Source organism: Rhinopithecus bieti, unplaced genomic scaffold (genome assembly GCF_001698545.2).
Source record: "Rhinopithecus bieti isolate Rb0 unplaced genomic scaffold, ASM169854v2 scaffold_56806, whole genome shotgun sequence".
NCBI lineage: Eukaryota > Metazoa > Chordata > Mammalia > Primates > Cercopithecidae > Rhinopithecus > Rhinopithecus bieti.
In genome coordinates, this window is record NW_016823424.1 from 621,502 (window position 1) to 634,616 (window position 13,115).

Sequence of the window (13,115 nt, forward strand, 5' to 3'; positions counted from 1 at the left end):
GTGGTGCCTCATGGATGATTGCTGGGTTGGGCAAGAGGAAGGACTTGGAAACCCTGTTTTTCTGTTTCATTTCCAAATCCTGGAGTGTCTTTTAGCCAACGATGGCAATAACACCTCCTCGCTTTGTGGTGCTGCAAGTGCGTTCCTTCTCCAACTCCTTGAGGCAGATTCTCCCTTGAGAATCCAGGGCACTCTGATGCTTCCTCTGAACCCCTTCTAGCTTTCTTTCCTCTTCAACCTCCCCCCTGCTTCCCTATCTGCTCCAGGAAGCCTTCCCTGAGTGGCCTCAGTGACTGTGCTCTGGCCATCCCTCCCTGTCCCTCAGCACTGACATGCCAGTCTCCTGCCTGCTTCCTCGTCTTTGGGCATGCCTATTTCTCCAACAACCTGGGAGCGCCGAGGGCAGGGTCTGGGTTTCCTTCTCCCTTGGCTCTGCACATGCTGGACACTTATTCTCCAGGCATGTCAGAATAAGTCAGCTGGAGCCAAGTGACAGACACAGTCAGGTCAAGAGCATCTTGCTCTCCAAGGCCCAGCCCAGGCACGGGAGTGGATAAAAGTCTCGTGCTGGGGCCCCAGGGCAGAAACTCACACACCTTGACAGTCTGTCTGTCCATCTGCAGCTGCGTGACTGTCTGTCTCTGCCATGTCTCTCTCCCCATGCCGGGCCCAGAGGGGCTTCAGCTCTCGCTCAGCCTGTTTTGCTGGCTCAAGGGGCCGCAGCAAGGGAGGCTTCAGCAGCAGGAGCCTTAATTCCTTTGGGGGGTGCCTGGGAGGCTCTCGTGGGAGTACCTGGGGGTCAGGGGGAAGGCTGGGGGTGCAGTTTGGGGAGTGGAGTGCTGGGCCTGGGCTCTCCCTGTGCCCTCCGGGGGGCATCCAAGAAGTGACCATCAACCAGAATCTGCTGACCCCACTGAAGATTGAGATCGACCCCCAGTTCCAGGTGGTGCGGACGCAGGAGACCCAGGAGATCAGGACCCTCAACAACCAGTTTGCTTCCTTCATTGACAAGGTGAGGGTCAACTCAGCCAAGCCGCTGTCTCTGTGCTCCCCTTAGAGGAGCTGCTCTTGATGGACTTGGGAATGGGAAGTTTTTCCTCCTACCACTTTTCTAATAACTTCTGCTGTAAGGAAGTCCCTCCTGTGAACTAACTGGACTCTGGCTATGCGGAGGCCCTGTTGTTCCATGACTGGGGCTCAGGGACAGAGAACGGCCAGCCAGCAGGGGGAAAGACCCTGCCCCATTAGTCTGTCCAGTCTTTTGGTGTGTTCAGAGTGTCATGGAAGGTCATGAGGCTCCCCCTGGCCAGGTTGGGCAGGGAGACAGCGGAAAGGTGGAGCTGATGGGAGGGTCCCACAGGCTTTACTTTCCAGAGGCTGTGCACAGGGAGTCCCACGGGAGCCTCAGGGATCCTCTGCTTCTGCTGCAGGTGCGGTTCCTGGAACAGCAGAACAAGGTCCTGGAGACCAAGTGGCACCTGCTACAGCAACAGGGGTTGAGTGGCAGCCAGCAGGGCCTGGAGCCTATCTTTGAGGCCTGCCTGGATCAGCTCAGGAAGCAGCTGCAGCAGCTCCAGGGAGAACGAGGGGCTCTGGATGCTGAGTTGAAGGCCTGCCGGGACCAGGAGGAGGAGTATAAGTTCAAGTAGGCACACTGAAATTTCCCCATGCTATGTGGGCGGGGTCTGGGAGGACTCAGATTGGGTCTGACAGTCAGGAGGTGTCCCACATACTGAGGACCCGGAGGCACATGACTGGCCTCCCCTCTACCCCTCCGCATCCCCATTCCCCAGGCTCTCAGGTGCCCACCTGCTACAGGTAAAGGAGGTGTCTCGCAGCCCCCACCCAGGTCTGGAGAACCTTGGAGGAAAGGCGAGGAGACCAGTGTCCTACATGCCCCAGCTACAAGGGCCCGTGTTTCTGGTCAAGGCTAGGAAGGGCTTATTTAAACAATGCCCAGGTGGCTTTTTTTTTTTTTTTTTTTCTTGAGAAATTCCTGTTCAGCAGGCTGTGGGCTAAAGTGATTCAGATGTTCTCTGGTTCCAAGAAGGGGAGGGAATCGATTTAGTGGGGCCGTCCCCAGACCCGTGACACAATTCACAGATGAGTTGTGGTTCTGGGCTGCAAGCCTAGGTCACCTGGTGGAATGGAGAGAGCCCTGGACTAATAGGGGGCTTGGGTTGGGGCGACTGTGAGTGAGGGGTAGCTGTGTGGCCTGGGCAAGGCATCTCATCTCTCCCAGACTTGGTTTCCCTTCTGGAAACTTGGGAAATGTCACCTGCCCTTCCGGCCTCCCAGGCCTGTTGGGATGATGGGATGTGAAGTGGAGGAAGGCAGGTTCTGGAAGGAGCCCAGGATTGGAGTCAGGAGACCTGGGTTGGCTCTGCTTTGTCTACCTAGTCATCTGTGGGGTCTTGGTCAAATAGCCTAATCTCTGATAAAACCCAAACTGCCTGCCCCAGTGATAGGTGTGAGTAGCAAGTGGGAAAAGGTATTCTAATGTGCCTTATAAACTGAAACAATGTGGCTGTCATCATCAAAAGGACATGGGCTGAAAGAGTGGCACAGGTACCTAGCCAGGACTTGGCGGGAAAGGAGAGAAGGGCTGGTTGTTGTCCTGTTTGGGGGCATTCTCAGGCAAGGAGTCCTTTTCAGGGAGGTCATGCTTGGAGGTGGGGGCATGAGCTCTGACCGTGGAGCCTCGAACTGCGTCCTTCTCTACTTATTTGGCAGGTATGAGGAGGAGGCCCACAGGCGCGCCACACTTGAGAATGACTTTGTGGTCCTCAAGAAGGTGAGGGTGGGGGCCAGTGCTCCACTTATGTCCTGAGCACCCACTGTACACAGAGCCTAGTCCTAGGCTGGGAGGGAAAGGGTGACAGGTCCTGAATTAGGACAGCCTATTGCTCTGCCTGCAGGGGTTCCCTGGGGAAATGGGACATCTGCCTAGACACAGGGACCCCATGACAAGATCTGACTGAAGGACTGCTTGACGAGCTCTGATGTCACTGCAGGAGAGGGTGGGGAGGGAGAGGAAGAAGCAGAACTGGTTGCGATTAATCAGGGAAGACTTCCTGAAGGCGATGTTGGGTCAATGTTGGGCAAAGGAGAGAGCAGGACAGGGTGGGGCTGGAGGAGGAAGGAGGGGGACTTGGGAGGCATGGTGGATGGGTGTCGAGCAGTGCATGAACAGAATTCCTGAGCCAGAGTAGGGTCCCCAAAGGAGAAGAGGGGGTTGCATGGTTTCTCTCCCGCTGTGTCTAGGATGCGGACGGGGTTTTCCTGAGCAAGATGGAGTTGGAGGGCAAGCTGGAGACTCTGAGAGAATACATCTGCTTCTTGAAGCATCTGAATGAAGAAGTGAGGCTCAACCAAAGGGCAGGCGGGAGCCAAGAGAAGGGACAGGGTGGGCAGGCTCCCCGTGGCCATGGGGAGAGTGGCCAGAGGGGAAGTCTGTTAGGGTGGCTTAGATTCTGGGTCATTCAGTCACTCGACAACCAATTACTAAAAACTTACTATGTGAATTGCTAGGTCCTGGGGATACATCAATGAATAACCAGACAAAAATCACTACAGACAAAAAGATTGCTTCTTTTTTTTTTGAGATGGAGTCTTGCTCAGTCACCCAGGCTGGAGTGCTGTGGTGTGAGCTCAGCTCACTGCAACCTCTGCCTCCCGGGTTCAAGCAATTCTCTGCCTCAGTCTCCCGAGTTGGTGGTATTACAGGCGCCTGCCACCACAGCTGGCTAATTTTTGTATTTTTAGTAGAGATGGGGTTTCACCATCTTAGCTAGGCTGGTCTTGAACTCCTGACTTCGTGATCCACCCGCCTTGGCCTCCCAAAGTGCTGGGATTACAGGCATGAGCCACCGCGCCCGGCTAAGTTTGCTTTCTATTGGGAGACAGACAATAAGCAACAGACTTATTAAATAAGGAAATTATACAGTATGCTAGAAGGTTATAAACACAGTGGAAAAAAGGAAAACGACCACAGGGAAAGGAGGATTGGGAACATGGAGCAGGTGCCAATTTCAAATCATGTGGACAGGGTAGGCCTTATTTAGGAGATAAAATCTGAGCAAAGATTTGGAGGAGGTGAGAAAGGTCACCACGCAGGGGGGTTTCCGGGATTCCAGGCAGTGGCTGCAGCCCACAGTGGGAGTGTGCTGTCTGAGGAAGGCCAGTGTGGCCAGAGTTGTAGGAGCAAGAGAGAGAGGAATGTGATAAGAGGTCTGAAGATGGCTGGGCACAGTGGCTCGTGCCTATAATCCCAGCACTTTGGGAGGTTGAGGCACGTGGATCACCTGAGGTCAGGAGTTCGAGACTAGCCTGGCGAAATGCTGTCTCTACAAAAAACACAAAAATTAGCCAGACTTGGTGGCAGGTGCTTGTAATCCCAGCTGCTAGGGAGGCTGAGGCAGAAGAATGGCTTGAACCTGGAAGGCGGAGGTTACAGCAGTGAGCTGAGATCATGCCACTGCACTTCAGCCTGGGCAACAGAGTAAGACTCCATCTCAAAAAAAAAAAAAAAAAAAAAAAAAAAAAGAGAAAAAAGTAAAAAAAAGAAAAAAAAAAAAAAAAAAAAAAAAAAAAAAAAAAAAAAGAAAAAAAAAAATGAAGAAGAAAGAAAGAAAGAAGAAGAAGAAGAAGAAGAAGAAGAAGAAAAAAATGAAGCCTGGGGAGTGATGGGCTGGGTGATTTCGGGCCTTGCAGGTCATTTTGCATTAATGTCCAAGCTGCAAGAGACCTCAGAGACCACATCCTATGGCCCTCATTTTTGAATGAGGAGATCAAGTCCCATGGTGAGCAGGGCATACTCAATGCCACCTGGGATGAATGGGGGTCATGGCGTGTAAGCAGAAATTCACCATCTTGCTCAACCATCCTAGGCTTCAAGGGGAGAGGGAGCTGGGGGTGGGTGGACACTCAGTCTGTCTTCCCTGCAGGAGCCGGGCCAGCTCCAGACCCAGGTGAGCGACACGTCTGTGGTACTGTCCATGGACAACAACCGCTACCTGGACTTCAGCAGCATCATCACTGAGGTCCGCGCCCAGTACGAGGAGATCGCCCGGACCAGCAAGGCTGAGGCTGAGGCCCTGTACCAGACCAAGGTGGTGGGACCCAGGGGGCAGCACCATGCTGGAAATGGCTAGGTCTCCATGCCCACAATCTAGGGTGGTCATCCACCTAGATTCCATTGGGGCAGTTCCAGTTACCTCCCTGAAGGTCTGGGGCTGGGTGGGCAGGGCCATTTCCCCTCCAGGAGGGAGGCGATGCAGAGGAACCATGGGAGATAAACTTGGACTTCTGGAAGTACATCCCACTGTGTCCTGGCTGCAGGCGTTTAACAAACACTCCAAATAAGGAAGTGAGAGGTGGCATTCCAAACATGGGGAGATGGTCAAAGATGGCGGTCCTCTCAACTAATGGTGTTCCCTCTGTTCCCCTCCCAGTACCAGGAGCTTCAGATGTCTGCCCAGCTTCATGGGGACAGGATGCAGGAAACGAAAGTCCAGATCTCTCGGCTACACCAAGAGATTCAGAGGCTGCAGAGTCAGATTGAGAACCTCAAGAAGCAGGTAGATTCCCAGAGCACCCCAAACATCCTCTCATTGCCTTTGTGTCTTCAACTCACTCCCCAGTTCCTAGTTTCTGTCTCTCCATTCGGGTTGCCAGTGGGTTTGTGTCGAGGACCTTGATAACTGGCTGGAGCTTTGGATAATTTGGGGAGAAGAGAACTTCAAGCCCCATTTAGGGTGAATTCAGCCTTCCTGCTGTGACTTCTAGCTGCATGTTGGCTTCTGTGGGATAGTGCCACTGCATTGCACTCCCCTGGCGTTGGGGAGGGGGCTGACAGCATTGGAGCCTAAGTCCAGGTGTACATCTTGCTTTCAACCTTTTGGGGAGATGGTTAATTCATCTCTTTTCTCTTTTCTTATCTCTTTCTTTTCTTTTCTTTCTTGTTTCTGTCTTTCCTTCTTTCTTTCCTACAGAGTCTTACTCCGTTGCCCAGGCTGGAGTGCAGTGGCGTGATCTTGGCTCACTGCAACCTCTGCCTCCGGGTTCAAGGGATTCTCCTGCCTCAGCCTCCTGAGTAGCTTGAATTACAGGCACGTGCCACCATGCTTGGCTAATTTTTGTATTTTTAGTAGGGATGGGGTTTCACCATGTTGGCCAGGCTGGTCTCAAACTCTTGACCTCAAGTGATCTGCCCACCTCGGCCTCTCAAAGTGGTGGGATTATAGGCGTAGCCACTGCACCCAGCCTCATCTCTTTTCTTTTTCTTTCTTTTCTGTTTTTTTTTGAAATGGAGTTTCACTCTTGTTGGCCTGGGCTGGAATGTAATGGCGTGATCTGAGCTCACTGCAACCTCTGCCTCCCAGGTTCCAGCAATTCTCCTGCCTCAGCCTCCCGAGTAGCTGAGATTGCAGGCACCCACCACCATGCCCGGTTAATTTTCGTATTTTCAGTAGAGACAGGGTTTCACCATGTTGACCAAGCTGGTCTTGAACTCCTGACATCAGGTGATCCACCGGCCTCAGCCTCCCAAAGTGCTGGGATTACAGGTGTAAGCCACCGTGCCCAGCCCACATCTCTTTTCTTATCTCTTTTTTTGACTCTTATTTCTCAAGCCTAGCAGGGACTTTAAGGTCAAACACTGAAGGTCCTGGGGCCCTGTGGGGGAAGTTGGGAGCCAGGGCCTCAGAGAGTAAGTGAGGTGGGTGGCAGGGTGGGGCTAACTTCTCCTTAGGTAGATACATTACAATGGTCAGAAGTAGAGGAAGGGATTGGCAAGGGAAAGGACGCCATTTCCTGTTCCTCCTGCAGTGAGGAGACCTCACTTCTAGGTGTGAAGTGTTATGAATTCTCAAACTGTAAAGTATTCTTACACTCATATTTCCTAAACCCAAAAGATCAATTTGGGGATCAGTGGAGGATGGAGAGCAGAGACCACAGAGTCAGGCCATTTCCTCAAGCACTACAGCTTGGTTCGAAAGTCACATGCGGTCCCTTGACTCCTAAGCAAAGCCCTCTGGGGAGGGTTCTTGGAGTATCCAGAACCCACACTCCATCCCAAACCATCCTTCTGGCTCTTGTTTGCAATGAGAGGCAGGGCCTGAGAGGAATGTGATGAGTCCTCTTGCTCAATTTGCTGCCACCAACCAATTAGGACCCCTTGCTTTGGAATCCTCTGGGGTGGCTGTTAAGATCCAGATTCCTGGCCTCCTGGCAGAGCTGAGGAGTCAGAATCTCTAAGGATAGGGTCCAGAAACCTGCTTTTTAAATGAGGTTGCCCAGCTGGTTCTGAAGCGTGTGGTCTTCACAGTCTAGTGGCAGCATGCAGGAGTGTGTATTGGGTACCTGGGCCTGGAATCACAGCTCCTCACACAGCAATGTGCCTTTCCTGGGAGAATCCCTCCTGGGGATATAATACTGTCCCCTGCTGCTTTTCCTGCACAAACATGATTAACTGGGCTCCCCTGCGCAGGCCCAAGTGGGTTAGGATCCCAGTTCTGCCACCCATCTTTCTAAGCCTCAGTTTCTTCATCTATAGAGTAGAGATTATGTTTCTATCCACAGAGTGGGGACCTAATAATGACAGATTTTTAGATAATTCCTTCTTTCCTGAGTCAGATATGAGGGCAAATCAACTGTAAGGCTGATAAAGACAGGGATCTCATCCTTCCTCTAGCTTTCTATTGTCGGTAAAGGGATTATATTTTCCTTCTTTTTTTTTGAGAAGGAGTCTTGCTCTGTCACCCAGGCTGGGGTGCAGTGGCACGATCTTGGCTCGCTGCAACCTCCACCTCCCAGGTTTAAGCGATTCTCCTGTCTCAGCCTCCTGAGTAGCTGGGACTACAGGTGTGTGCCACCATGTCTGGCTAATTTTTTTTTTTGTTTATTTGTATTTTTAGTAGAGACAGGGTTTCACTGTGTTAGCCAGGATGGTCTTGATCTCCTGACCTGGTGATCTGTCCACCTCAGCCTCCCAAAGTGCTGGGATTATAGGTGTGAGCCACTGCACCCGGCTGAGATTATATTTTTCAAACCCAAAATTGAGGCACACGGTTTGATGTACTCTGACAACAGGACAAAGTATTTGAAATGGGACTGTCTGAAAAAAAAAAAAGAACCTTGGTGGCCCTCAGGGGGAGCCTTGTAGGTGGTGATCCACGGTACAGGAAGAGCACTAAGCACCCTGGGAGAGGAGCCGAGGGCTGGGGGTGGGAAGAAATAGGGAAAGAGCACTTGGGGAGGTGGCACAGGAGTTGTACTAGTGTCCTAGGGCTGCCATGACAAATCACCACAAATTGGGTGGCTAAAAACAACAGAAATGTAATTTCTCCCAGTCCTGGAGCCTTGAAGTCTGAAATCAAGGTGTTGGCAGGGCTGTGCTTCTTCTGAAGGTGCAGTGGGAGTCCTCCCTGGGTCTTGCTAGCTTCTGCAGGCTCCAGGAGCTCGTTGGCATTTTTCATCTTATTGCTGCATCATTCCCATCTCTGCCTCTCTCTTCTTTTTTTTTTTTTGAGACAGAGTCTTGCTCTGTTGCCAGGCTGGAGTGCAGTGGCACGATCTTGGCTCACTGCAACCTCCACCTCCTGGGTTCAAGCAATTCTCCTGCCTCAGCCTCCCCAGTAGCTGGGACTGCAGGTGTGTGCCACCACGGTCAGCTATTTTTTTTTTTTTTAGTTTTTAGTAGAGACAGGGTTTCACCGTGTTAGCCAGGGTGGTCTTGAACTCCTGTAGTCTGTCTGCCTTGGCCTCCTAAAGTGCTGGGATTACAGACGTGAGCCACCACGCCCAGCCCTGCCTCTCTCTTCTGATGAGTTCTTCGCTCTGTGTCTGTCTCTGTGTTCTCTCTTCCATTCATAAGGACACCAGTCATTGGATTTAGGGGTCACCTTAAATATGGTATGATATGATCATGAGATCCTTAATTAATTACATCTGTAAAGACCCTACTTCCAATAAGATCACATTCTGGGGTCCTGGGTGGACATGAAAGTTTTGGGGGATTCTCTTCAACCTACTGCAGGAGGTAAGGAAGTGAGGGAAGCAATACCTTCCCTTAGAATAAGAGGAGCCTGTTGCAGGGGAGGTGTTGGTGCAGACGGCCATGGATAATTTTGAGCTCATGAGATTATGATCCACCCCAGCCCTCAAGTGATATTCACAGGGGGTGCTTTGAGAGGCTATGTTGGACTTACAACCATTTTCTCGCTCATTTCTACCCCGCTTCCAGAACGCCAGCCTGCAGGCCGCCATCGCTGACGCTGAGCAGCGTGGGGAGCTGGCCCTCAAGGATGCTCAGGCCAAGGTGGATGAGCTGGAGTCTGCTCTGAGGACGGCCAAGCAGAACCTGGCCCAGCTGCTGTGCAAGTACCAGGAGCTGATGAGCACGAAGCTTTCCCTGGATGTGGAGATTGCCACCTACCGCAGGCTGCTGGAGGGCGAGGAGTGCAGGTGAGGGAGGCTTGGAGGGGCCTGGGAATATGAGGTGGGGGAGGAGGATGGGATGCCAACACAGTGAGCTGCTTGCTAAAGAGGATTCCGAGAGATTTTCTGACATTGTGAGTCGCTAAGGGCAACCGATGCTGCAGAGAGATATTTTAAGTTGGGGACTGTGGATTTTATCTGCTGAGAGGGTGGGTGACCTGCTCTGAGGGGCTTAAAAGCTCGTGGGGATGCATTCTTTGCAGTATTTCTTAGCGCATCCCTCTCTTGTCCTTTTTCCCCTAGGATGTCTGGGGAGTGCCCCAGCCAGGTCACTATCTGTGAGTATCAGGGGACTTTGGGGATGGGATCTCCATGGGGAGCCGAGGACCCTGCTCTGACCTGGTGCATTTCTTGGCAGCCTCAGTGGGAGGCAGCACTGTCGTGTCTGGAGGAGTTGGTGGAAGCTTGGGGAGCACTTGTGGACTTGGTGGCGGGAAAGGCAGCTCTGGGTCATGCTGCACCAGCATCGTGACTGGAGGCTCCAACATTATCCTGAGCTCTGAGAAGGACCCTGTTTTGGGTTCCTGCTCTGTGTCTGGCTCCAGCTCTGCCTCCAGCTGCCACACCATCCTGAAGAAGACAGTTGAGTCAAGTCTGAAGACATCCATCACCTACTGAGTGAGCCAGCAGCCACCTCTTCCTGAACACATTTGGCCTGCTCCCCCCATCAGCTGGCTCTGCACGGCCAATTCTGTGTCCACTGCCCACAGCCCAAGCCAGCTCACAGCAGGTGTTGCAAAAATCAATAAAGTCTCTCCTCCTGCTGTTCTGAATGCTCTAAGTGCTTGCACACCTCACCCAGCAAAACAAAAGCTGTGTGGCTCCCGAGCCTCCTCTCCTTGGAAGGCAATCTGTGGCATATGTGTGTCCAAACAGGTCCTATTGGCATCTCACTCCACCTACCAGCCACTCTATCAAGGGATCCTTCAAGCCCTCCAGTGTGTTCCTTGGGGTGCCCTCCATCTCGCCTACTTCCACTGATGTTTTAGCTGTGCTTGTAGCTCACTTCCTCATCAACTGCCTGTTTTAAGAGGTTCTAGTTCTGACTGGGGGCAGCCCCCTTCCTTCTTCCTGACTGTGCACCAAATTTTTCTCCTCCTAGGAAGATTTTCTAATTCTCATGTTTAACCTGCTGGGCCCTTCCTGTCCCTGGCAGTCTGGCTGCACCTGTTGCTGTCCCGGGCTCTGTGTCTGTCTGGTTCTGGTCAGGGACTCAGCTTCTCAATTAGCCTGGCACTCCTGCACCCAGGATGAGGATGTGCTCAGCTTGTGCCTAGGGCCTCTGATGGAGACTGGGGGCTCAAACTCTGCCCCTACCCCCCTTATCTGTTGGCTCTCATCTTATCTTTGGGCAAGTCTGAACATGAGGCTGGAAACTTCTCCTCCTTCCTCTCCTTCAGGAAACTCTGCAGGAAGCCAGGAGTGTGGGAGTCGGGTGGGGTGCCAGGAGGGGCTGGAAGGATCACCTTTTCTACCCACCCCCAGCGGCCTCATGGGTGCTTGCAGTTGCTCTTTCCCCATTCTTGCTTTCCAGACCCAGGTGGGGGACCTTGCTCAACCTCACACTCCACTGTCTGGGCTGCAGGAGTTCACATTACACCTGTCCTTGCTTTAGAGGGAGGGCAGGCCTTTCCTCAGATCCATGAATCTCTCCATCCAAATTAGGCAAGAAGGCTTTTCAGCTTTGTGTGAAGGAGACAGGAACCGGTGAGGATGTGGCTAGAACTTCTAGGCTTGAATCCCAGCTCTGCCGTTTCCTAGTGGTGCGACCTTGATCAAGCGGCTTGACCTCTTCAGTTACCTCATCTGTAAAAAGAGAATAATAATAATATGTACCTCACAGGGCTGTGTGGCGACTGTGCCACTAGGATCCCAGAAGGAAACGAAATTCATCCAAGGTAGTTCAATTAAATTGACTTTTTAAAAAAGTATAATTTCTGTTTCCCCCTCACCTCCCAGAGGATAGTCTTTCTTTAGTGCTGAGGGATTCAGCCCCTTACATGGGCTTTGGCGGAGGTTGCGGGCAGCACCTGCTGTTCTGAATTGGGATATGGGTGTTGGGTCCTTCTGGGGTTCACAAGGCTGCTTCCTGCCTGGCCTGCTGTGAGTGGCTCCCCTCACACAGCAATGCAGTTTCACATTCAGCCTGGGAAGCACCCAGACATCCAAGACACTCGCTTTGGAAATGTCCCTGACGGTGGTGGCCTCTACCACGTTTTCAGATGAAGACTTTCTTAATGGCCTTGCCCTTGGGCACGTTTCAGGTAGAGTTTGTGCAGTGAATAGGCTGCACGTGGCCGTGGGCGTGATTGTTGTTCCTTCTTTTCTTTGTCGTCTTGGAAGTGAGGGCCTGAGAGGGCTAAACTGACTTTAACAAAAGGATTACTTGCAGTGGTGTGGGTAGGGCTGAGGGAACAGGGATGGAGAGGCCAGGGACCAGCAATGGCAGGAAGCTGTTACCACCCCTAGAGCGAGGTCCACCCTCTCAGTGTGTCCAAGACTGAGAGGACTTGCAGAGCTAAAGCTGGGCAGTCCTGAGAAAACCAGGATGGGCTGGTCGCCTTATGTAGAGCTGAAGGTCAAGAGAAGCAGTGAGGCAGCAGAAGCTGTAATCTTGGGGAGACGCAGCCGTGACCCCAGACAGTGGTCTGAAGGGGTTGGAAGTAGGGAGGGAGCTGGGAAGAAACACCTGACGTCTCTCCTCCCTCTGATCACCTGCTGGTGTCTCCCTTTGGTCAACCCAACTGGAAGCCAGAGTGCCAGGGAGCAGCCCACAAGGGTCAGAGGAGGGTGGAGAATGGAGCGGGAAGGAGGCAGATGGAGCATCACCATCGTGAAGACTCAACATACCATTGCAGGGATGGTGCCCAGGCCACTGTCTGCCTCATAGTATGTGCTGAGTAAATGCTGACTGTAAAAATGATGATAATTAGCTCAGAAAGCCCTACCCTTTGGAGGCTCCTTTGTTCCTATAACTTTCTTATTACTCGGCACCCAGCCTGGCCCTCAGTAGGCGCTAGGTTGGCAGTATCCACTGTCTTGCCCCCTCCCTTCAGCGGCAGCAACCTTCTATCCCCTCTGCTTTTGTGTCCTGCCATCGGGGGGGGACTCTGGGCAGGTGACAGTCTCCAGAGATGGAGCCCCTCAGTAATGAGTATAGCAGTGTGCAGCAGCTCTTCCTCTCTGTGGAGGGCAGGAGGGGAGGAAACCGCTCCTCCCTGGGCTGTAGAAAGAAGGTCTTAGCTTGCATGTCCTGTCTGAAGGTAGAGTGGTGAGGGCTGGTAGAGGCAAAGTGGCCTCCCAGGCTTCTGTCTGGGCCTGGACTGTGAGCCTGGGTGGGAGGGAGGCTGTCTTCAAGCAGCAAGCCGGGAGCTCCATGAGAGTGTGCCCTGGGCCTTGTGCACCTGTCACCAGCTCCCAGCACAAAGCCTGGCCCAGAGAGCATGCTTGGTAAATATGTGCGAGGGATGGCGTGAGTGTCAGTGTCTGAGGTGAGATGAGACTTGTGTTTACCGACTGCCTCTCACTCCCACCAGCCTGGCTGTCCTGTGACTCAGAGGGGGCCCACAGCCACATCCTGGAGGCTAGGGCCCACTCCTGACTGTTTCCTCCTCCCA

At 52.6% G+C, this 13,115-nt stretch overlaps 1 protein-coding gene across 2 annotated transcripts; it reads left to right on the plus strand.

Moving 5' to 3' along the window:
- Positions 1–582: 582 nt before the first annotated feature.
- On the plus strand, positions 583–11,420 carry KRT78 (keratin 78). 2 transcript variants are annotated; one of them, XM_017861416.1, is made up of 9 exons: positions 583–1,012; positions 1,431–1,645; positions 2,734–2,794; positions 3,265–3,360; positions 4,947–5,111; positions 5,454–5,579; positions 9,245–9,465; positions 9,742–9,776; positions 9,857–11,420. In XM_017861416.1, exons 1-9 carry the CDS (start codon positions 647–649, stop codon positions 10,114–10,116), a joined length of 1,545 nt encoding a protein of 514 aa, XP_017716905.1. In that variant the 5' UTR covers positions 583–646; the 3' UTR covers positions 10,117–11,420. The 2 variants fall into 2 exon arrangements, with proteins under 2 accessions (XP_017716905.1, XP_017716906.1); XM_017861417.1 differs by lacking the exon at positions 583–1,012 and adding an exon at positions 1,275–1,334.
- The last annotated feature ends 1,695 nt before the right edge of the window (positions 11,421–13,115 follow it).